The sequence below is a fragment of the Caretta caretta genome, chromosome 1 (genome assembly GCF_965140235.1).
Source record: "Caretta caretta isolate rCarCar2 chromosome 1, rCarCar1.hap1, whole genome shotgun sequence".
NCBI lineage: Eukaryota > Metazoa > Chordata > Testudines > Cheloniidae > Caretta > Caretta caretta.
In genome coordinates this window covers 274,990,899-275,014,981 of record NC_134206.1, presented here as the reverse complement: position 1 = coordinate 275,014,981, position 24,083 = coordinate 274,990,899, and the positions used below count along the sequence as shown (strand labels likewise).

Below are 24,083 nucleotides of genomic sequence, written 5' to 3'. Positions count from 1 at the left end.
AAAATAAAGTGAGATCTAGCTCTGTCACTAAATTATCAGACTAATGAATTTATGCTCTGCAGTGGTATTGCTTTAGGCAAGAAAATGGAATAATAAACATTGTGATTCAAGTTCATTTTGGGAAAGAACTTGGAAGTTTTTCATCTTGGGACTCATTAGAAGGCTAAAGTGATTTTATAACAAATTCTAAATGAGAAACATGTATTAGCTGCTTAGCTCCAGTTTTAAAATTACTTTAATTTAAAAAAAAAATTGTTTGCAAATGACTGGTCCATAAAATTGGGAAGTATAGCTCATACATTTCCATGATTCTTTGTGCGAAAAACTCAAAGGAAACACAGTAACTTTGTTGAAATAATGTTAATAATATAACACAGGAAATTCAGGGTTTAGGGGAGGGATCAGCAAACTTTGGCATGCCGCCCGTCAGGGAAATCCACTGGCGGGCCAGTACGGTTTGTTTACCTGCAGCATCCGCAGGTTCGGCTGATCGCAGCTTCCATTGGCTGTGGTTCGCTATTCAAGGCCAATGGGGGCTGTGGGAAGTGGTGTGGGCTGAGGGATGTGCTGGCCACCGCTTTCCGCAGTCCCCATTGGCCTGGAACGGCAAACCGCGGCCAGTGGGAGCTGCGATCAGCCGAACCCGTGGACACTGCAGGTAAACAAACCGTCCCGGCCCGCCAGCGGATTTCCCTGATGGGCCGCGTGCCAAAGGTTGCCGATCCCTGGTTTACGGTGAAACTCCTTTGATATATAATCCTGATGCACGTGGAGTATCTTTTGCAATACAAGGCATTTATAGATCACCCACTGTTTGTACACGTTGGAAACATCTTGGAATAAGAATGATGCAAAAAAGAATTCAGCTCAAGCTCTAGAATTGGGGTGATTGTTTGTCAGAGGTCAGTGAAGTCACCAGTTCCAGAATTTCCCGTTTTTAGAGCACCCTGCCTTGCTGTCTGGGTCCCTTGCAAATACCGGAAATGCTACCTGAGCCCTCTGCAGAGAGCTCAAGAGCTGCCTCTTCTTCCTAACTATCTGGGACACAGAAGCCCAAGTCAGTGAGGGGGATGCGGGGTGGGAGTACATATAATTTTGTAAAGATCATAGAGGAGTCAAGAATCCTTGGTGAAATTTTGGTCCCATTGAAGTCCATGAGAGTTTTGCCATGGACTTCAGTGGGCCCAGGATTTAACCCCTTGATTTTATTAAAGTTTGTTATGACTCATCTGACTATTTTTGGAGGGGCAGAATTCTGTGACAAGTGACCAGCCTTATCTATAAGATGTTAATCTCTGTAAAAAGCCAAGAACTTTAGTTTCTTTGTGAATTTCCAAGACACATTTCCTTGACCCTTGAGAAATCCTTAGATAATATGCGAACAGTCTCATGGTGCATTATAAATGATTTCATCTGCAGCCCTGTTAATCAAAAAGGCAAAAATGAAATAGTTTCAGTAACCTTAATATAACTTGTAATCACAGAACAACATACTGTACCACACTAAGGATTTATAATAGGGCAGTCCTAACAAAATTAGTTTAATGAATGAGAATGGTTTAAGTCCAGGGTATCAAATTCATTTGTCTCAGATTGTCAAATTCCATTTTTTTCAGTCCACGGGGTAAGGTATACGTTTAGGATTTTAATATTCAGAATTCACTGAAGAACAACCCACAGACATCAAAGCAAGGTTTTCAGAAAGATAAAAGGTAAAATAGGTCATTGAAGTAGTAACTTAGTCATCATTTGATCAGTACCTTATTGTCTCATTCAATGGGAAAATATACTCCCCTTTAGGACACCATTTCTGCCCTTTGTTCCTATTTCCTACCCCATCCTCCTTGCTTTCCTGCCTTTGGAACTCTGCTCCTTGCTTCCTTCTGCATTTCCTTCCCTAGAGCAGCTTTTACTTTCCACCCCCTGGGGCTTTATTCCTGCCACCTTCTGCATTCTAGCTGCAAAAATGATCAGCAATGAAATAGTTAATGTGGACATTTTTAAAACCTCATCATTAGACTTAAAATAACATCCCAATTAAATTAATGTTAGCTGGGAAGTTTACACTTTTCAGAGTTTATGGCTGTCTAAAGATTCAGGAAGACAATACTAGATTAGTTATACTATTCTCACTCATGAGGACTTAGGACATCTCTACAGTATAAACTTAAGTCAGCCTATTTTAGGTTGACTTACAGTAATCGCAGTAATGACTGCACTGATTCATATCCACACTGCCCTTCTGTCGGTGATTCGTGTCCTGAGCAGGAGCACTTCCACAGACTTAAGTGGGACAGTTTGAGGGGCAGAAAGCCAGGGCTCAGCTCTGAATGCAGCTCCCTGCCAGGAGCCTGGCTCTCCGCCGGAAATGGGGCAGCTGCACCAGGCTTCTCGGCTCCCCACCAAGAACAGGGCAGCTGCAATGGGCTTCTTGGCTCCCTGCCAGGAATGGGTCAGCTGCATTTGACTCTGGGTGCAGAGCTCCCTGCCGGGTGCAGCCATGCTCCCAGTGGGGAGCCAAGAGCCAAGAGGAGTGGGGGGCAGCTGAGCTCCCAGCGGGAGATCCGTGACCAGAGTCTAGTCAACTGCTGTGCTCCTGGCAGGGAGCCGGGAGCCTGGGCACAGAGAACCCAGGTGGCAGCCTGAGCTGGGGTCCTGGATGGAGCCCAGCTTGGAGCTGAGAAAGAGCAGCAGCCCAGCTGGGGAGCCAGCTTTCTTGTCAATTTCACAACTCTGGCAGAGCCCTGAAATTGATGAAAGGCAGTTAATAGATGTAAGTAACACTGCGTTGCCCTAACTACACCAACGTAAGCCCTACACCTCTTGTGAAGGTGGAGTTATGATGGTGTAGTAGGGCACTTACATTGGTGGGAGCAAGGCTGTAGTGCATACACTGACATAATTAGATTGACGTAAGCTGCCTTACATTGACCCAACGCTGTAAGCTGCCTTACATCAACCAGGCCTCAGAAACATTTTTTTAAATATGAAAGCTCAGATGCTGCAGAGTCTGAAAACTCCATGCAGAGCTCATAAATATATCAAACAGAAAAAACAGAGTCCATAGGTGAGGTGCTTGAAGCCACTTGTTTAAATGGTTGGAGTCTTGTAAATACCAGATATTACTTGTGCCTCCAACTGTCTAAAGAAAAACTTTTTAAATAGGTAGAATACATAAGACAAGAAAATGTAAGATTTATATTCCTAACAGAAGGAGCCTTTTATTTTATTTGTGCTGTATAATGACCTTGATGAAAATTTTATTGAGACCTGGAGGTGGCATTTGACCATCATAGAAAGTACACTCAGCAGGTTCTCAATTCTGGAGATTTAGCACCTTTTTTCTAAAAAGGTCAGTGTGATAGCTCTGTTGACTTGCTTTTGAAAAAAAAAAAATTACCATAGCAACAGTGACACAACTACTATTGACAGGTGCTGCAATTAGTTTTGAAACATGGAATATTTGCTCCACGAACAGAGTGCATTTCCCTTAAGATGCCTTAATACAAAAAAATAAAAGCCCAGATGATTGGCGGTGTAGAAAGAATGCGCTCTAAAAAAAATTACTTCTATAGCCATGAAATTATGGCTTCCAAATGCCCTTAAAAAAGGGCTGACTGAACCGGTTCTAATACCCACTTCTCCTCCCACGGATTAAATTTTGAATATTACATTAAAATTGTCACTCAAATCTCAGAGAAAACTTTATTTAAATAAAAAGATTAAAAGTTCTGTAGATAAGATTTCTCTAAAAAGAAACCACTTTTGCTCATTTAAATTCTGTGCTTTTTAGGAGCATTTTATAGAGTATTTCTTTATGTTGCAATATTAGATTATAGCGACTTCAGAATATATATAAATCAGAAGAATCACTATCTATTTAGACAAATATATAATTTCTGTAATCTTTATAATTTCTAAATCTCTTTTGACTTGAGCCTGCTGTTACTGAAGTCAATGGTGATATATGCCCACTGACCTCAGTATATTACAGGAACTAGTTCTTTCAAATCCTAAATTTTGGTAAATGTTCCCCATGCAAATATTTATAGACTAAAGAAAAAAAGGGGGGGGGCTTAATTCTGCTCTGATATGCTAGTGTAAATCCAGACTAACACCACTGAAACCAATACTTGCATCACTTTATAACAGCAAAATGTGATCCTCAGTCTATTACTCAATATAAACTTGATTACGGTCCAACATTCCGCATAGTCAGAGATTACTGGAAGTTCCTCATTCCTTACTTTGATAGTAGAGTGCTGGCGTATAGCATATATACTAAAATGCTGATTTCCAAACTGCATGCTATATTTTTATGTTAATAGAATAAAATATGGTTTAATAGACTAGAACAATGTTTTATAGAACAACAGCTAAGCTCAAGGCACTTTATACATGCATTTTGACTCCCTTTACACCTGAGCAACTCCATTGTCTTCCAAATTATTACTACTAAATCTTTATGTAATGATAATGCCCAAAGACCACATTTGGGACTGGGTCCCCATTATGCTGGTCTCTTTACAAACACAGAAAAGACTGAATCCCTGCCCAGAAGGGTTTAGAATCTAACAGAAGTTTATGAACAGTACAGGATGGGGAAGCAACATACAAGCAAATTAATCTGGTGAAGAACTGGCACATCTTAGTTATATTTGTATTCCATCTAATTGAGGTAGAGGTTGGGAGTAGGAAAAAGAAAGGAGAAGAGGAATAGCCATAGTTCATCAACTGCCTAGCCATGATGATCATTTGTAGTCATCACAGCAGAGATAAGTCTTAGGGCGAGAGCAGAAGGAAGAGAAGAGAGCTTGTTTAGATTTTAACAGGGCATTTTTACCACGCATAAGGGGCAGCATGAAAGAAACCCTGGAGATGATTATGGGAGAAACTGACTGGTGGGTGGTAAAGTCTGAGAATGCTGGCAGAGCAAAGGCAGGGGTTGACATCACAATAGGTTATTAGAACAAATAGGCTGGGTGGGGTTAAGTTATGAAGGGCTCTAGGCAAAGCCAACAAGTGTATATTTGATTTGGAGATGAAGGTGAGTCAGGTGAGAGACTCCAGGAGGGAGCTGATGTGGTCAGGACATTAAGCCAAGATTATTTTAGCAGCAGAATTCTGAATAGACTTGAGCAGAGAGATTACAGTAGTTAAGTCCAGGAAAGAAGAGGTTGCAGTAGTCAAGGTGTGACATGAGGGGTTGGATGAGAGCTTGGGCTGTGTGAACAGAGAGGGGAAAAATACAGATTATAGAGGTGCTATGTTAGGAAAAAATGGCAAGATTTATGGCCTGAATATAAGGATTCAGTGAGAGGACAGAGTCAAAGATGACATCCAGGCAATGTTCTCCACAGTGAGTGAGAATAAAGGGGAGAGGAGAGAGTTTGGCGGGTGGGAGAAATCAAGAACTCAGTTTTGGCCATATTGAGTTTAATTTGATGTCCGGACATTCATGATGAGAGGTGAGAACGACAGGTCAAGATACTAGACTGGATGATGTAAGATGACTTACAAATCAACCTCTGTACGGAGGCACTATCAGCATAAAGACAAACTGAGTTACATTAAATGTAAGGTTTCAGAGTAGCAGCTGTGTTAGTCTGTATTTGCAAAAAGAAAAAGGAGTACTTCTGGCACCTTCAAGACTAACAAATTTACCTATCAGTAAGTGTAACTAAAGGTAGAATTTGGCCCTTGTACACAAACATTAAAGTAACTCAAGGCAAAACGATATAATTGTGCATTTAGCATTAGCTCCTGTGGCATCCCTGGAACTATAGTCTGTTTTAGTGAGAAAGGAACAGTTAAGGTATATAATGTGGAACTTTGAAACAAGTTCCTTGGGTTAATGGAGAAATAAGGCAAATCTATACCACCAGAACTGAAACTCACTATGTAGACTTCTAGCACAATGGGTCCCTGCTCCATATCTGGGGGCTTCTAGGTGCTTCAGCAATAAAAATAATAAACAACAGACTTTATTATGCTCCCCATTTACACATGATTGATCCTTGTAACTCAATCTCCTGCAACCAGTGATAACCAGAGGCATTTTTCATTTCAATTCAGATATTTTGCTTTGAAGTGCATAAATGTTGCCAAAATGCTTAAAGTTAAAAGATTTATATATTTTAAATGATGCCCAAACTGAATGTTTGATCACTTAACTCTTTGGAGTATCTACATTTGTATGCATTAATGATACACTATCTCTAGATCATAAAATGTTAATGAATATAAAAGAAATGCAACAAATCAACATAAAAGCTCATGTTTCCAAATACACTGCTATCATTTCACTACCCAGCCATTTCCAAAATAAAGGCAATACCTCCTTTGAATTTAAGTATTAAAAGGTTTCTTTGGAGAGGAAGGGAATAGCATGTATGAAGAGCATTTAATCCTGACATCCTGAAATTAGTAGCACAACTTTCATTGCCTTCAGTGGAGCCATGATTTCATCCATAGTCCATTGTTACAGAAACCTGAAAACCCTGCCGAACCAATTCAGTTTTGAAGTATTCTGTGTAATACTGTACTTTGCTATTGCTGTAGTCTGAACAATCAGTGCTTGATATGAATTACTCTCCACCCTTGTATACAGGTGTGTTTGACGCATCAGGGGTCAATTTAGCAGGTCTAGTGAAGATCCGCTAAATCGACGGCAGAGCGCTCTACAGTCGACTCCATACTCCAGCTCCCAGAGAAGAGTAATGTAAGTCTCCCATAGACACAGCACAGCAAAGACACCACGGTAAGTTGACTTAAGCTACATCAACTCCGGTTATGTTATTCACATAGCTGGAATAGCGTAACTTACGTCAACTTACCCCGGTAGTGTTGACAAGACTTTAGGCTCTAAAACCACTGTAGTTTAAGACCCATAATACATATTCTCCCTATGCCATTCCCAGTGACAAGCTCTCAATAGTGCAGTATACTTAAAAGGGCACCATCAACTTGTAATAGTCTAATTTTTAAAAAGAGTTAAAGTAGTTTAAGGTACGACACCTATCTCCAAGTCCTGCTCCCAATTTTTGTGGTTTTATAGTGATGACTTGTGTGTGACACACTCACATAAACTGACCATACAGGGGAGAGAGAATACACAAGTAAGTGAACTGGAAAAAATAGAAAAAATTTCTCTTCTAGTCTCTGTATTATTCCCAGGCCTAAATTCTACTCACCACACGGGCACAGTCATCTGCCACATGGATCCACCTGCAGGGTCTAGCCCTTAGGTGCTAGCTCTTGTAACGGATGTAGGTAACAAAATTCATATAGGAGTGAAGTTTTTTAAGCTAATCATCCTATTAAGATGAGCTATCACAGGAAAACAGTGTGAATGCTCATATTGCATGCAAATGTATTGCTCCCTACGTTTACATCTTATTCAGTTTTAAGCCATATATTGTTAAATTGGAAGAGCTAACAGATTTATTCCATCTGAAAATATGACAATTCATAAAAATTGGTGATGATCTTCTTTCAGAATAGTTTGTCCTTTATTTAGCTAACCCTCACAATCAGTTCTGTTATTTAAAGTTACTCTTACAACATTTGAGGAAACAAAACAGAATGTTCTTCAAACAGAAACTATTATCCTGAATGAACATTTAAATAATTTGGAATTAAGCTGAAGGGGACTGCGGTGAAGCACTAAGTGTTTGAGAAAGAACACAGAAAACAAACTGAGGAATTAGGAGAATACACTGTGTGCCTGATGGACATGAGAACTGCCCAAATTAAACAGGATAAGGACATCTGAGATGTGCTGGCACTAAATGTAAGCAACATAACACTGAAGTCTAGAAACTGAAGTCTTTAATGCAACCTTAACAATAGCAACCATTTCACCACATCAGAGCAACAATTTGGGCTGAAGGGAGGTTCTGGATGATAGGGCTTGTTAGGGGATATTTACTGCTGAACAATTAAGAGCTATGGACCAGATCCTCAGCTGCTCGAAATCAGCGTAGTTCCAGTCAATGAACTACACCTCATAGAGCTGCACCAGATGAAACCAGTCAAGGATAAGGCCTTATATCTATACTTAGCTGAACATTGCACTCATGTGATTAACAGTTAAGAAATATTTTTTTATGTTGAATTGAATTTAATTCTAATAAACAGGTGCCAGTCTGACAACCCTGAAGAATGAAGTCCTATTAAACACAAACTGGTATAAAAGGATAGTACAAGTTATCCTACATGATCACTCTTCCCTATTCTGCTTCAGTTGTGACCTGGATCAAATCTAAGGGTAAAGAGGGAATCCTTATTGAAACTATCTGCTAAGCCTGCTAACAAAAGCATTTAATGTAAAGGTGTTTTTTTAATTATGTGAATATTGTAGAAACTGGGCCAATACCAACAATTGATTTCAGGTGGGCCAAATATCCTTCAGTTCTAAACACTTTTGGTCACCAATCTGGTTTACCATTCTGGTCTCCAGAATGGAGTTATCCAAAAGGTATCAGAATATTTACTTTAATCTCTCCTTAAAACTTAGGTGTCCTTACTTCCTTCCATTGTTTAATATTTTAAGAAGAGGATTTTTTTTAAAAGTCACTTACCAGTTTTGTAATGTCATTCACATCATCTGTCACTGGATTCCCACAGGGACTTTCGGCTTTGACAAGAGGATTAAGTAGGAGCAGTTGAAGATAAAAGCAAGTGATAATCCAAGTCTATATAAAAAGAGAATATTGATCTGATAAACGTCTTCAAAATCATACTGATTACAGACAGTAACATGTGAAAACCAAGATGATTTCAAAACATTGCCTTGGCTATAAAGATGGGAAGAAAAGACTACTGGCCTCATTGTTTAAACTTTTGTTTTTAAACAAGGATGACAGTAGCTCTTTATGGTAGTACAGTGGCTTTCGTGCTTCAAGAACACACACGAACAAAAACTTTGATTGTGATAGTCAAAGTTTAACAAAATTAGCAGCATAATCAGGTTATTGCTGACTAGTCAGATCTTTCATTAAATGTCATCCCTGATTATTAAAATGTATGTACAGTATATTCCATTCCAGCAGATAAATTCCAGTCGTAACTAGCCATACTAGAACTGAAATCTCTAGAAAACACTCCTATGGAAGTCAAAATGCAGCAAAACATAATACACCTTCATATATACTCAATAATTACATATAGGTTCATCTAAAGTGCAGAAAATATGCGTAATACTGACCAGTTTCAAAAAGGAAAAAACTATGAACATGTTAACTGAGAAGTTAGCATTTAGCATGGAAAAAACAGACAAAAATTATTGCTTTAAGTGACAAACAGATTTTTGTGCAACAGTATCTTGAACAGATTCTTGTGTGACAGAATCAAGTGTTTTGGCAATAGTGGCTTTCATATGTGAAGATTAGATGCAACATCTTCAACAGGCCAGTAAACAACCTGGATACTAAGCCTACTATAGAGTCAGCCAGAGTTTACTTTATTCACCGTCCACATGGCAGGGGTCATATGAAATACACTTAAATGATTAGACTTTTTCCAGGAAGGATGTGCTTAGAAAGTAGTAATGGGAAAATTGTTTCTCAGCCATCAGATCTTTCTTTTGCACAGCTTGATTCCCCATGCAAACTTATTCAACATTAAATGCACTTGCTGGAAGAAATGGTTGGACTTCATGGACTCAAATAACACTGATAACGCCAGTACCATTCAGATAACTGTCTGCAATGTGCAGATGAATGAGGAGGAGCAGATTGATGTTAAACCCTAGCAAGACAAAAGATGACACAGACTGGCAGAAGGAAACACTCTGAAAAGGTTACATCCATGGTATAGACTCCACCAGTTGGAGACACAATCATACCACATCAAATCAACATGCAGCTTAGGAGTACTTCTGGACCCTTCATCAACGCTGAGCTCTCATGCGGCAGTGTCCATACAATACTTTATCCTCTCCAGCTGGCTAGAAGACTGTCACAGCAAGGCAGAGGATGACCTGGCTTCAGTAGTACATGCCTTTGTTCCCTCCCATCTGTAATACATCAATGCAATATACCTAGGTTTGAGAGACTCAGTCCTGAGGAAACTCCCAACTGGTGCAGAATGCAGCAAATTGCATCTTCAGCAACACCTGTGATAAGCAAATCATCCCAGTACTCTGTTCATGCCGCTGGCTTCCTGTAGAACACCATGACAAGTTTAAGCTGTAGATCTTTATTTTCAGTGTGCTAGATGATCTGAGCTCAGAACTCAAAAGACTGCCTCAAACTCTGGGACTTTGCTGTTAACAACCTCACTCCTGGCACAATTGTCTATCTAGTCACAGACAAAGGCAAGGGCAAAAACTGTTTGTAAGGGCAAAATCTATTTGTGCAGGAGACTGAACCTCCATTGGGACTGTGGAACTTGTTCCTCCAGGAACTAAGATTTCCCTCAAACCTTTCCACTTTCTAGCCCAAATGAAAAGCTCATTTCTTCTTTCAGCCTTTTGTTCAAACAGTATAGAGCACATTAGCTTAAAAAAAATCCAGAACATGAAAATTTTCTCTAGGGAGCTGAATAGGGAGGAGTGATACATGAGAGATATTAAGCACCAATTTACTTCATTATTGGAAGGCACTCAGATACCATGGTGAAGATGCGTGCAGTATAAGAATCTAAACAGAACAGATCATAATGGCAACTATTTTATAAACAGCTGTTAAAATCAATCATCCTAGCTTTCAAGTGAACATTAACTGACCATTCATTCATGGGCAGCGAGGGAACCCCCCCTTTGGGAAGGCTCCCTCCCTCAGTGTTAAATTAGGCGCCTAACTACCTCTGAAGTGCTGGACTTGGCCGCACCCTTCTCCAACATTTCCTACTGGCTAGCTCAAGCTGCTCCCTGCTCTGCTTGCTAGCTTCTGTGAACCCCTTTTTTAGGCACCTCTCTCTCCCTGTCCATTGTATAGGGAGCCTAATCACCAAACCTGGGCAGGTTGAGGAGTCTACTGTGTGCTTAAAAGTTGGGTATTGCAACACTCATTGTTGCCACACCTAAGTCTCTTTGAGGATGTAGCCCTTTCCCTCTTTGTACTTCAGTTTCCCCATCTGTAATATGGGGATAAGGATACTAATCCTCTTTGGAAAGCACATTGAGATCTACTGATGAAAAATACTATATAAGGGCTAGGCATTATGTTTCCTATGAGTGAGAATTATCTTGCCCCCAAAACTGAAGAACTTGGAGGAAACCGAGGAGAGCCTCTGATTCTCTCTCAATAGGGCTGTTCCTGTGGATTTTTCCCATGGGACAGCAGGATATGGCACCAGATTGTAATTTAAAAAATGCAGTAAATATGATAACACTGCAAACAGGCAATAGGTGGCATTTGGCTTCAAAATGCACCTCTTCTACTCTCAAAGTAAAAGGGCCAATTCTACTCTCAAAGTTACACTAGTACAATGCCCATTGCAGTTACCAAGAGCTTTACACATGAAAACTAATCCTGAATAATGTAGGGTGTGACTTTAAAATTAATTATTCCTGATTAACTCCATGCGTGAATACTCCCTATCCTGGAATAAGAGTGCTGTAAACTAAATTAGCTGAATACACTTAAGACAAAAAATAGCTAATAAGAAACAATCTCTATGTAGACAAACTAAGATTCAGGGCTGTTTCCAAACACGTTCTTCGGAGAGGCAGACTGTTGAAGTACTGTTTTATTTACTCACCTGCTCACTGCACCAAATTCTGTTCTGCTTTACATATAACAATGAGTCATACCAGTGTACTAAGGGAAGAATTTCACCTCACATGTCTAATGAGCAGGGAAGTAATTGAATCCTTATATAGAAGGGTGTTTTGCTATCCCAAGTGCCAAGCAGACCTGAACCAAATTAGCAGCTCCAATAAAAGTAGTACCACATGTTAGACAACAAACTGGACTTTGAGACCTCTTGTTAGTTATTGTACCTCATATGGTAATACCTTAAAGGTGTAGGCCATACATAAATTTTGAGAACAACAAAAATAACTTTACTCATATGCAACAGTTAAAATATACAATTATATATCTAATGTAAGTAATCAGATAGAAAGTTGTGGTTCATTTATAACTTTTATAAAATACATATGCTTTGTGGATTTTGAAGTATCAAATGAAAGTTTTCTTGTCCATTTATTTCCTATTGTAGGTGATCTGGGAAATTTAAACTTAATCCCATCCCACAGCAGCTGAGAAGCTGCAAAATTATTGCTGCTCTGAACAAGTTATCAAAATACTTTGATTATTTATATGTACATATTGATATCACGTGTGCACATGCATGCACACACACACACAACTGCATAGACTAGAGAGCTAAAGGATATTTGTGTTATATGCTCTTCATCTGGATCCAACTTTCTAGTTTCATCAATACGAGTTTTGTTAAATCGAGGATGGCATAACATGAGCCACTGTGAACTGTCACGCTGTCTGGAGTGCCTCACAACTGTGAGTGCCTACCTCAGGGCAAACCATCAGAAAACAGGGCAGACACCCCAAACTGGTGATGTGTTCTATAATTAGATTTCACCAAGCCAGTAAGAAATGTGAACTCCTGGGTCACTGTAACAGTCTTACTACAGAGTCACAGGCAGTCCCCTTGACTCTCCAGTCTAAATTACCACGCAGACAAAATGGATTTAGTGATAAATGGTCACGTTGCTCCCAGTCCTAAGAGACGAGTCACTTGCCCCTAGATCAACTGGTACCCTACCTCTTACACCAAAGACAATTCTGTAGCCAATCCTGTAATAAACTATCTAAAGGTTTATTAACCAGGAAAAAAGGAATAAGCATTATTTACAGGTTAAAGCAAGCAAACATACACACACAAATGAGTTATCATCTAAATCCTAAGAGTGACAGAGCTGTATCTATCAATTCAAAATGTCATTGAGGGCAGACCTAGGGGTAACCCCTGGGGATCTCTGCCTCAGAGTGTCTGGCCCTTTCAGAGTTCAAACAGCCAAAAAAGATGGAAATTTTTCCTATGACTTGTTTTATTTCCTTCACTCAGCTTCCAAATCCATAGGACGAGCTTCCTTGCACATAGAATTTCCAAGATGAGATAGGGCCATTAACCCATCATTTATATTGAGATATTTGTTGATGGCCCATCTGATTTTGACAGTGCTTCTGGATGGGTGGGGGTGGGGGAAGGACGATTCCCATACCTGGGTTTTCGAAGTTATAAAGCAAAATTTACATATTTTCCTATAGCACAGAATACAGACATTGCAAGTGAGATTAATGCATGCAGAAACTTACAAGCATTTCATAGAGTCTAAACGCTACATACATTCTTATATGAGAAATACCTATTGTTAGCAAAATTAACATACAGGTGAACTGGTCTGGTCTCCAGCTATGATTTTGTTAGTTCTTCGCTAACGTTTGCAGTCTTGACAAGAGCGGCATCTGGCCTGCCAGCATCAATCAAGGATAGCGTAACATGAGCCATTGTGAACTTCATAAATTTATAAAAATTGTTTCCAGCTTTACATTTAAACAGGTATAAAGAAAGTTACTAGTACAGTACATTTTAATGTATACTGGAAAAGCTTACAGATTTCCACACACAGTCTGAGGGTGATACTTTCAAAGCAGAGCATGGGATTTAGCCACACATATTCGACTAAAGTCAAAAGTAACTGAAGATGTGTGACAAATCACCTGCACTACTTGCAGAATCTCCACTTGCCTGCTTCGTAAGCTACATGGCACCTGTTGACAATTTCATAGTGGAAAGAATGCCACAGGAATAAATGAAAGGTGTGTATGTCAGGAGAAGCATGAATAAATACCACAAACTGTCTGGAAAAAATATTTTCTTAACTACAATTTTTTGCCAGAAAAATATTCTGAAAGGACAAACATATACATCAAAGAAAACCACTTTCAACATTGCTGCCTCCCTTGCTTTCTTTTGCGCATGGTTAGCTAGCCTTGCCCTATTTTTATTTTATGAATAGGGGGTGTACTCATCTATTCCCTTATTCTGAAGCCTTCTGAATTGTGAAAATGTAAACAATGCCAGGAAAAGGGGAGAGGCTGAAACTGGACTAGGAGAGATTAGTTCAGAGCAAATTTCAAAAATGGATAATTTGATTGCTCTCAGGCTATAAAGCATCTGCATTTTCAACTAGTCTACAGTATTTGAGAGACTTGGCTAAAGGTCTAAAATGCAGCAGACTTCCGTCTCACAGTGTAACATATTAGTTATGCTGGTTAATATGTAGCAATTTCATAAGGGGAAAAAAATTAGGGGAACACCAAAGTTTTTAAAAAACAACAACACCACACTAGAAAGCTTGGATATTTTCCAAAAGTCTAGCTTGTAGTGATAGCGTGGTTCCAACTGTAACTATGGAGAAGCTGTTGCTGCTCAGTAATAAATTACTTACAAAGAAAAGAGGTAGCAACCACCTGGCAAGGCAAAAGAAGCCAGATAAAAATAGCAACAAAATAAAAATACAGAGAGCTGCTGTTCTACATTACAAAATTGTATAGTGTTCAAACAAAGGCCACATCTACACTAGCACTTATGTTGGCAAAACTTATATTACTCAGGGGTGTGAGAAAAAAAGCCACACACCCCTGAACGACATAAGTTTCTTTGGCATTAGCGTTCATGTGAACAGCTTCTCTTGCCAACATAGCTACCACTGCTGGTTGAGGTGGTTTTATTAAGTCATCCAAATGGGATGAGTGTGGTGGATAGGTAATCTGTTTACCCCAAAGCAGAAAAGGGTAAGAAACCCAATCTCAGTCCAAAAAACAAAATGAGGGACTTTGGAACACTGCAGTGGGAACCACTGGTTTAACCAATTTAGAATAAGCTCCTGAGACTGTGTATTCTGTAGAGAAGGAGCCATATTTGATATCCTAACTCCTGCCCTTCAAGCACTGCTCCACACCAATGGTTGAACTGCATTGACAATATTATGTAGATGCGGGGTCCTCCACCATTTCTCCTTCCTGTGATCCCAAAACCATCAAAGTTCCTTGCAGCAAAGCATACAGTTCTCCAGAGTCAATACAGGCCACAAATGATAGAGAGACTGGAATCATAGCAATAAGTTGCAAGTTGTTTGGCACAGTGAGTGTGTGCCAGGTGCTTAATCGGGGCTTCTCCCATCTTCTCACCCAACCAGATTCACCAGCAAATACAGGACTACTTCAAGCGTCCACGGTCTCCTGAAGCACCGCTTCCTTACACCAGAGCAGAACCATGTCTTTGTCTAGTGAGATGTAGGAAAGAAGAGGCAGAAGCTGCAGTAAGTCTGGGTAAGAGTAGGGAGGTGGCAAGGCAGGAGCAGGACAGCTACAGAATCAGCAGGAAGGAGCAAGCTCCTCCTTGCCTCTGCTCCTGATGAGCCTTAACAACTGTGGGATTTTACAAGTTTTTTTATTTTCTCAAGAAAGGGATGCAACCTAATAAATACCCCTTGTGACCCACTTCCAGGACATCCCCAGTCATCTGATAAATCCCTCTGTAGACCATGCTTACTGCAGAAAATGTGAATTACTTATACTGAAGTAATTTCTTTAACTAAGGAAATTATAATCAGCCTTGAAGACTTAAAAAAAAAAAGGAAGAAGAAGATGCCTATTTGATAGAACCCTTTCCTAATTCCACTGTATTCAGTAAGCACATGTATCCTTAAATCCTCTGTTATTGCTGATTTCAAAAGCAAATACACACTTCCATAGCAACTGATACTGCTTTTATTTTGGTATATTTTAACGTGGGTGGGGAGTGCAGATAAGGATAACAAAACAGATTTAAATAATTTATCATGAAATAATAAGATTTATTTAGAACTCTGACAAATAGCAGGACTACAGAAGTATTCATTAAGCTGTGTCATCTTGTTATGGTACTCACATGCATTCTGTAAACAAACACACATAAATATTTCACAAGTTACTTTTATATCCATAGTATCTTTGGGTGATATCTAAAATAGTTAACACACAAATATATTTAATGTTTGTGTGTGGTGGTGGTGGGAATTAGTCAACTAATGTTACAAATTTAAGAGTGGGAGGGGTGCAACTAATCTGTATCTAATTTTAGTTCAGAAGGCTCTTTCGCCTATACTAGTTGTTTTAGCCTTATGTAGCTTTCTTCCTCGGACTTCCCATAAACTTCACATCCACATAAACTGTTCCCTCTATCCTTGTCGAATCTCACTCATTTTCCTTTGGAAGATTTCTGAGGTGCTTAGGGTTAATGGGAGAGGACAAAAGCAGTGTATTTTGAATGGTTTATCTGTTTGGCAATTCAGTGATCTGTGACGTTGGAGTGGAACTTGCCAGAATCCACTAGCTGAACGTAGTGAGGAAAATACTGTTGCCCCAATGAACTTGGTGATTATGGGGCTTAGTCTCCTCTCAATTACACTTGTAGTAAATCAGGAGTAACGAATTTCAAGTCAATGCATTACAATAGTCTAAAAATAGTTAAGTGGAAATAGAAAATGACATATTCCATTGTGGAATACCTTTCCCTCTTCACTGTTCCAATTAGCTTCTCTACGTCTATACAGATAGAGACATCCCCCCTCCGACTCTGACCTTTCCCCATAATGGGCATCATAGCGACACATCGCTCTGTCAGTGGAACAACACTGTATTGCACCTTTCGTCTTCTCCACATAGTTCAGGATCTCAGGATAATCACTGTGCTCTTCTGCACTTCCAGGTTCACATCATGCTGCCTCAGTAGAACTGCTGCGGCATGCTACACTTTCTGCTCCCCTTGACAGATGCAGCAGCAGTGGGCAGCACCAGCCAATCTGTTACTGCTGCACTCAGTAATATACAGAATTGTACCTGTGCACTGCAGTACAGTGTATGCGTCTCTAGTGGCATATAAGATTTACTCTTATAATACATCATGCACAAGACTGAGTTTAGCTTGAAATAGAGAGAATTTTCAATAGTCTAGTAATTTTTCATTAAATTTATTACAATACTATGTTTTTGCTCAGTTTAATTTGTCATTTTTCTGTAGGGATACGAATACAAAATATTAGACTGTCCTCTACAAAAACACTGTTGCCAAAAACACTCTGTCCGCTCTTTAATCTTGCATGCCAATCTGTGAGGCAGGCAGTTTCCTTGTGTCCCTTAATGTGTTTTGGATGACAGCCAGTAAGCTTAGCTTTCAAACACTGGGAAACTTAGTTACCAAGAAACAGGTACTTCGGCCTGGGTGCTGGTCTCTTGAGGTCATGTTAACTATATCCATTTAAATATTTACTGATTTTAATCCATCAAATAGCATTCTGATTCTGTTAGGAACTAAGAGTTCTTTGAGTCTCCTCTGCACATTCCTACTCTTGGGATGCACCAACCAGTGCAGCAATGACTGTGGAATCTTCTGGTAGCAGGGCCTGTTAGAGTGCTCACACATCCTTCCCATCCCTATGCCCAGTATACGATCACATTCTGAGGGCAAGGCATTAGAAGGGGGCTTGTGCCTGTCGTCCCCTCAGTTCCTTCCAAATGCAGCAGTGAAAGGATGTGAACCTCTCCGGATCTCCCAGCTCCATAGCTAGAGTGCCATTTTACCTTTTAGACTAGTTATCATTAGGAAGTTTTATAGTTCGTTTTTAGGATAGTTCAGATGAGCATTTTAGCTTTAAGTAGGAATACTGACCGGTACCGACATGGTACATTCTAGCACAAAGCAGTATGGATTTAAGAGATGCATGTTGTGCCCAGGTGTGCTCCCAGCATCTGAGGTGCATGTTCACTGCCTGAAAGGCCTAAATGAGACTCATTCTCTGGCATGTTGTGCTATCTGCAGCACATGTACTCCTCGAACCCGGAAGGAGAGACAGAACAGACTTCAGACCCTTCTGTTACAAGAGGCCTCGTCAGTCAAGTCTCTGTGATGCAATAATTTTAATAGATGCAAAAGGAAGGATAGGAGACCTGAACTGGCTCCGGGCCCTTGTGGATCTAAGAATGTATCACTTGTGGCACCTTAGAGACTAACCAATTTATTTGAGCATAAGCTTTCGTGAGCTACAGCTCACTTCATCCTTTTCTTTTTGCGGATACAGACTAACATGGCTGCTACTCTGAAACCTGTCAAGAAAGTATCAGTTACGAAAACTCTGGCCTTGGCACAAAGCTCCAGTTCCAAGACAACTGAGCTTCCAGTAGCCAAATCCTCTGATCTGGCACCAAAACTATTATGGTCATTGGAACCAGTACCAGATAGAGACCCTAAGGATCTGGACAACTGACTGGAGCCAACTACAGTACCTAATTTGCAAAGCACTATATTATCTAACAACACACTGACTTTTTTGGTTAGGTAATAATAGAACATGGATGCCCTCTGGCTATATCAGCTGTAGTTGTAACTTTACAAAAAGCAATGGATAAGATGCTAGGCATCACCCAGTGATGTAAACACTAGGCTTGGATCCACAAAGGTACCTAAGCACCTAACCTCCAGTTTTAGGCACCCAAGTCCCATTTTTAGGCACCACTGAGATCCATAAAACCCCCGCTCAGCTGCTGCCTCACTCTGTAGGCACCTAAACTCATTTTGCCCCTAAATTTTTGCAGCAAAAGTTCCCTTGGTGCCTATGTTTTTACCACTGTGGCCCAAAACATTTCCTATGCTAAAAAACTCTGTAACCATGATTCACCTCATAGAATCACAGAAGTTGTAGTGTGTCATCTCTACAGACTTTCATCGCCGTTTCTCCTGAAAATGAAAAATGCCCACCTCCTGTTTCCCATTATTGCCACCAGTGGAGCTGCACTGGTGATAAATTACTGCGATGAAATTTGCTAGTGAAGACACAGCTAGTGCAAGAGCATTTGTATCATCTTGTGTAACTAGAATTGCTTTCCTGCTTAAGCCTTTGTTTACCTAATAGCTCAAACATTCAAATCTTAGTAAGCAAAAAAATGCCCACCCTTTGCCAGCTGTGAATGTGAAGAGGAAAAGTTTTACAGGACAATGATTCTAGTCTTCCATAGCCAATCTAAGATGGCAAAAAAGCTTTGTAAAAGAACCCTGATTAGACAGCATTGAGCTTGCAAAGTAGAATGCCTTGTGTTCAGCCATTCAAGGTCATTATTTATAGCCACTTGCTACACAATTCCCTTCGTGAAACCTGTTGGACAGGAGGCTAAGTACCCTGAAGCCAGCCAATTTAAAAAAACAAGCACATTATGGATAACTGAAGTTATGGATGTTTGCAACAAAAATCTAAAGCCACATGGAACTCTTCTGGCTTCGAGTTTAGGTACTCACTTGAAAGCCAGAGATACTGTATAGTTAAAAGATGTGGGAAAGACCATGAAAATTTCAATCAAGTTGAACTGATTTGCAATTTAGTCAAAATAATGCAAAACTTACGTTCTCAGTTATTCTCTGCAACTTTTTATAGAACTGTAGCTAGTCAAGTGAAACTCAGCAGGTTTGACAGAGTTTTACTCAGATTTTTCGGGGTTGTTTAAACCCAAGACTTGGGAGTATACCAACCCACAATGTTTCAAAACCAACGGAAATGTTTGAATGAGCCTCTGAGAAGTGATACTGCCAAGTTTTACATCGCACTATGGAGAAGATGGACTACTAACCTTTAAGACTTCAATGTATTTTGGTTCTTTCCTTTTTTCGTTTCATAATATCCAACCATTTACACTACATGCTAGGTGTGCACTAAGTAATAGTGTTTCATGCAAAATTAAGCTCAGCTGCTTCCAAATGAAACAAATGAAAGCAAAATAGGATTTGTAACTTAATTTTCTGGCTGAACAAATAGATCCTTTTAATTATTTCAGATTTTGAATTAATTATCAATATTATATATTTGATAGAAGAAAACTAGGCAATAGTTGTACTTGCTGTACGTAACTTTAGTTCTCAAATAGCCTTTTATGCATTGTATAATTTAGGTCAATGTTCCTATGAAGAGGGAGAGCTACAGGAGACAATTTAGTCTGTTTATGGTTTATTAGGGTAACAGTATGAAGATAGAAGTATAAACGATTTTCCATTTTTATTGATATTATAAAGTGCTTGCCTTTAATAGTCTGGGAAAAGAGTATTTAGCTGAAGTGATACACTGATAGATGAGAATAATCTCAGATGCCATAAAGCTGGAGCATGCAGACAAGCACAGAAATCCAGGTAATTGGCACTTGAAGGTTAGGCTAATCGTCAAATCTTACTAGCAAGAATACAAGTGCTGGACTGGCAGTAAGCCCCTTATCTCAGTGCCTGGAGCTGCCAATAAATTATGCCATGTTTTACCGCAGTTTAGCTTGTATGTTAGGAAGAATGGCTCAACTGCAATTTTTAAAAAAGTTTCCTGTCTAAAAATTATATTTTCTTTCAGAACAAAACCTACTCCCCAGCCATGCCAACTATTTATACTACCACACCACAGAAAGAAAAAAAATAAACACTTTTGTTCAGGGGAAATTTACTAATTTGTACCATACCATTCTGCATTCCAGCAGACTGGGGACTAAACTGTTTAAGACCTTTATAGAAAAGATTACTTTTCAAAGAAGTATCAATTCTTTTCCTCCTGAAGAAAGCAAACTGGTAGAGCAGCTCTCTGGGGAATTTAAAACATTGTGCAAATTGGCACAGAATGGTAAATTTAAAAAGGACAATAGGAAATGGGTGGGGATGGGACAAATCAGAAAAAGTCCCTGTTACATGAGAAGCCACTTACTGTTCTATTTCATTAGATAGAGGGCAGCCCATTGAGCTCAACTGCCCATTCAGTATCCCAGGAGGAGAATACATATCTTTTTTCAAAAGATTTTTTAAAAATTGTATTTCCCCCAAATGTTATTTTAAAGAGTTGTATGTGTGAACATTTCCCAGGGATGTACCATGAAGTATTTCCTTTTCTTTAAATGGTTGACCCTAAACAAGCTGTCAGTGTCCCATTAGAAGTGTGGGAGCTATATCGTGGGGTTTTATTTATTTATTTACACACACTTTAAATTGAACTTTCAGTGTCACACCTCAGATTTATTTTAAAGTTTAATAGATCAGACTGAAATATTATTCTAAGGGTTTTCCCTGTCTCACACCAAACACTGAATTGCTACTGATGGTAATTTTTGAAGAGGGTAGTATATGAAACTGATCTTAGAATTATAGGACAAATCTCATTTATGCAATTAAGACAAGTAGGATCAGGAACATAAGAATTGCTATACCCATTACCAGTCTGCTCCTGGTTGGTATCCTTTGCTTCAGAGAAAGGTGCAAGAAACCCAGTAACTGACAGTTATAGACTAACTTGCCCATAGGGGAAAATTTGATCCTGACTCCATGAGTTAGAGGTTACCTTATGTCCTGAAAAATGAAGGATTAAATTCCTTCTATTAAAAAAAAAAGAAAGAAACAGAGAGAGATATCTAACGTAACTATCGGTATTTTCATTATCTAATAAACATCCAATTATTTTTAGATTTCTTCTAAGCCGCATGTCATAGGAGAACTATGCAGTTTTATAGCCAAGTCAGTCCCAGGATATTAGAGAGACAAGGTGGGTGACACAATATCTTTTATTGGACCAACTTCTGTTGGTGAGAGAGACAAGCTTCTGAGCTACACAGAGCTCTTCCTCAGGTCTGGGAAAGGTACTAAGAGTGTCACAGCTAAATACAAAAATGAACAGATAGTTGAGCATAAGTAGCTAGCACATATTCTAAGGGAACATTCCGGGTGAAACGGCTTATTAATACCCCTGTAGTCATAGGACAAAAAGGAGAAATAGTGGGTTACAGATCAGTTCGTTGTAATAAGCTGTAAATCCAGTGTCTGTTCAGTCTCCGATTTGTAGGCCTTGTCTACACTACAGAGTTTTGTCAATGCAAGTTACTCTGACAAAAAGCCACTGCTATAATTAAATCTCTGTTGCATGCAGCTGGAAGCAACCAATCCTGAGGCAGAAGCTGACCAGTACACAAGCAGGGAGAGAGGGACAGCCCGACATCAGCTCCCACCTCCCTCCCTGGTTCTGCATAGCACAGTACAGCACCAGTCTCTTTCCCCTACCCCAACCCACCCAGCAGCAGCCTGCCCTGCCTGCTGCTGTATTCCTAGTGCCTGGGAGAGCAGGATTCCGTGTTAATGTTTTGATTTTGCAATTCCCTCCGAGTTCTCCCACAGCTTCCCCTCCCCACAGACCAAGGAGATCACCTCCTCCTCCTTCCGTAGTCCAGCCAGGAGTGCATTTGTTGTCGGGACTTGCCATCCTCAGCTTAGCAGTTTCAAAAACTTCCTGGGTCTTTGAAAGAGGAGGGGTGCATGTGTAGCTGTCTAGCTGGATGCAGGCCAGTGGAGTTCAGAACAGTGAGCAGAGCGAGTGGTCACGGGGGGTAATTGTGGGATAACTCTTGTAGCCCAGTTACAGCAACGTAATGAACGCAGTGTCTACACTGATGCTTTGTCGATCTAACTTTGCTCTACCCCTCGTCAAGATGGTTTTATTTTGTTGGCAAAGCAGGAGAGTTTTGTTGGCAGCAGGAGCATTGGAGTGTGTACCCCTCCACTGTTTTATCCATAAAAGCTGCCTTTTGCAGACAAAAAAAATGTGTAGTTGTAGACAAGGCCTTAGTGTCTAGCAAAGTTATGAATTTGAGCATACAGGCTTGTCTTTTGAAAGTGTTGTGCAGGTTTCCTTTGAGTAAGAGGACAGATTGATCACTCTATTTCTGACCTTTTGTGAAAAATATTCACCCACAAGTAATACAGTGTTTTTGACTGATTTTCCTGTGCGAGTTCATTCAAGAGTGTAGTGATTGTCTGGTTTCACCCACAAAGTTGTTATTGGAGCATTTAGTGTTGTGATAGGCATGTGTTGGACCCACGGATCTCGAAAGATGTGTTGTTGGGTGTGTTAATCATTGCAGCAGTGGAGATGTGTCTTTAGATTTTGCATCTGTTGTTCTGGCAGGGTCTGATGGCTCTTTGAGTTGGTGTGTCCTGGTCTGTGGGGAGCTTGCTTCTGATGATGAGCTTGGAAAGGTTGTGGGACTGTTTGAAGGCCAGAAGAGGGGGTTCAAGAAAGATTTCTTTCAGGATAGGGTCCCCATCAAATATAGGTTGTAGTTGTTTAATGGTACCCCTTATGGGTTTCAGTGTGGGTTAGTAGGTAACACATAGGGGTGTGCGGTTGGAAGGGGTTTTATTGAATCAGATTGTCTCAAGGCATTTGAGTGTCCCACTCCACGATGCAATCTATTTCTCTTGTGGAGTGTCCTTATTCGGTGAAAGCGGTTTTAAGTGTTACGGTGTATATCTGAGACTCTCTCTTCGGAGCATATTCTGGGGTATCTGAGTGCCTGGCTGTAGATAACAGATTTCTTGGTGCGTTTGTGGTAGTTACTGGATCTATAAAGATAGGTGTGGTGCTCCATTGATTTCTTGTATATAGTTGGCTGTAGAGTTCCATTGCTGAAGCTGATTGTGGTGTCCAGGAAGTTGATGCGAGTGTGAGTGTGTTCCAGAGAGAGTTTAATGGATAGGTGGTGGTTGTTGAAGTTATGATGGAAATCTATGAGGGAGTTTATGTTGTCTGTCCAGATGATGAAAATATCATTGATGTATCTCAGGTATATCTTTGGTTTTGTGGTGCATTTATCCAGAAACCACAAAACAATAAGAAAAGTATTAACTATTTTAAATTTGCTATCTTTCACTTTCTTTGAATGTCCTTTTGTTATTGGATTAAAAGAGATTGTTCTTGTATAAAGAGAATGGCCAATTTACACTCAATGTATTGCTTTTGTCTACTTCTATTCTATAATTTCACTACTTAGTTACCTTACTAGATTCTTTTGAAGGACTTTACCAAAGTCTTTTGAAAAATCCAAATTAGTTTTCAGCAGTTTCTCCTTATTAACTATTTTCTTGATATACTTAAATAATTCTAGTACATTAGGGACACATTATTTTCTTTTCAAGAAGCTGTGCTTGTTTATTTCCATAATTGATTCTTATTGTGCTCTCTCCCATGTTCCTTCCATTAACTGTGATACAAATTGAGCAAGATT

At 39.7% G+C, this 24,083-nt stretch overlaps 1 protein-coding gene across 2 annotated transcripts in view; it reads right to left on the bottom strand.

Annotated features, from left to right (window-relative positions):
* The window catches only part of KITLG (KIT ligand), an 88,573-nt gene that overhangs the window by 49,510 nt on the left and 14,980 nt on the right, over positions 1-24,083 (bottom strand). For both annotated transcript variants that reach the window (XM_075124297.1, XM_048835630.2), the window contains exon 2: positions 8,583-8,696. In XM_075124297.1, coding sequence (XP_074980398.1) covers positions 8,583-8,696 — 114 coding nt within the window. The remainder of the gene's footprint in view (positions 1-8,582; positions 8,697-24,083) is intronic.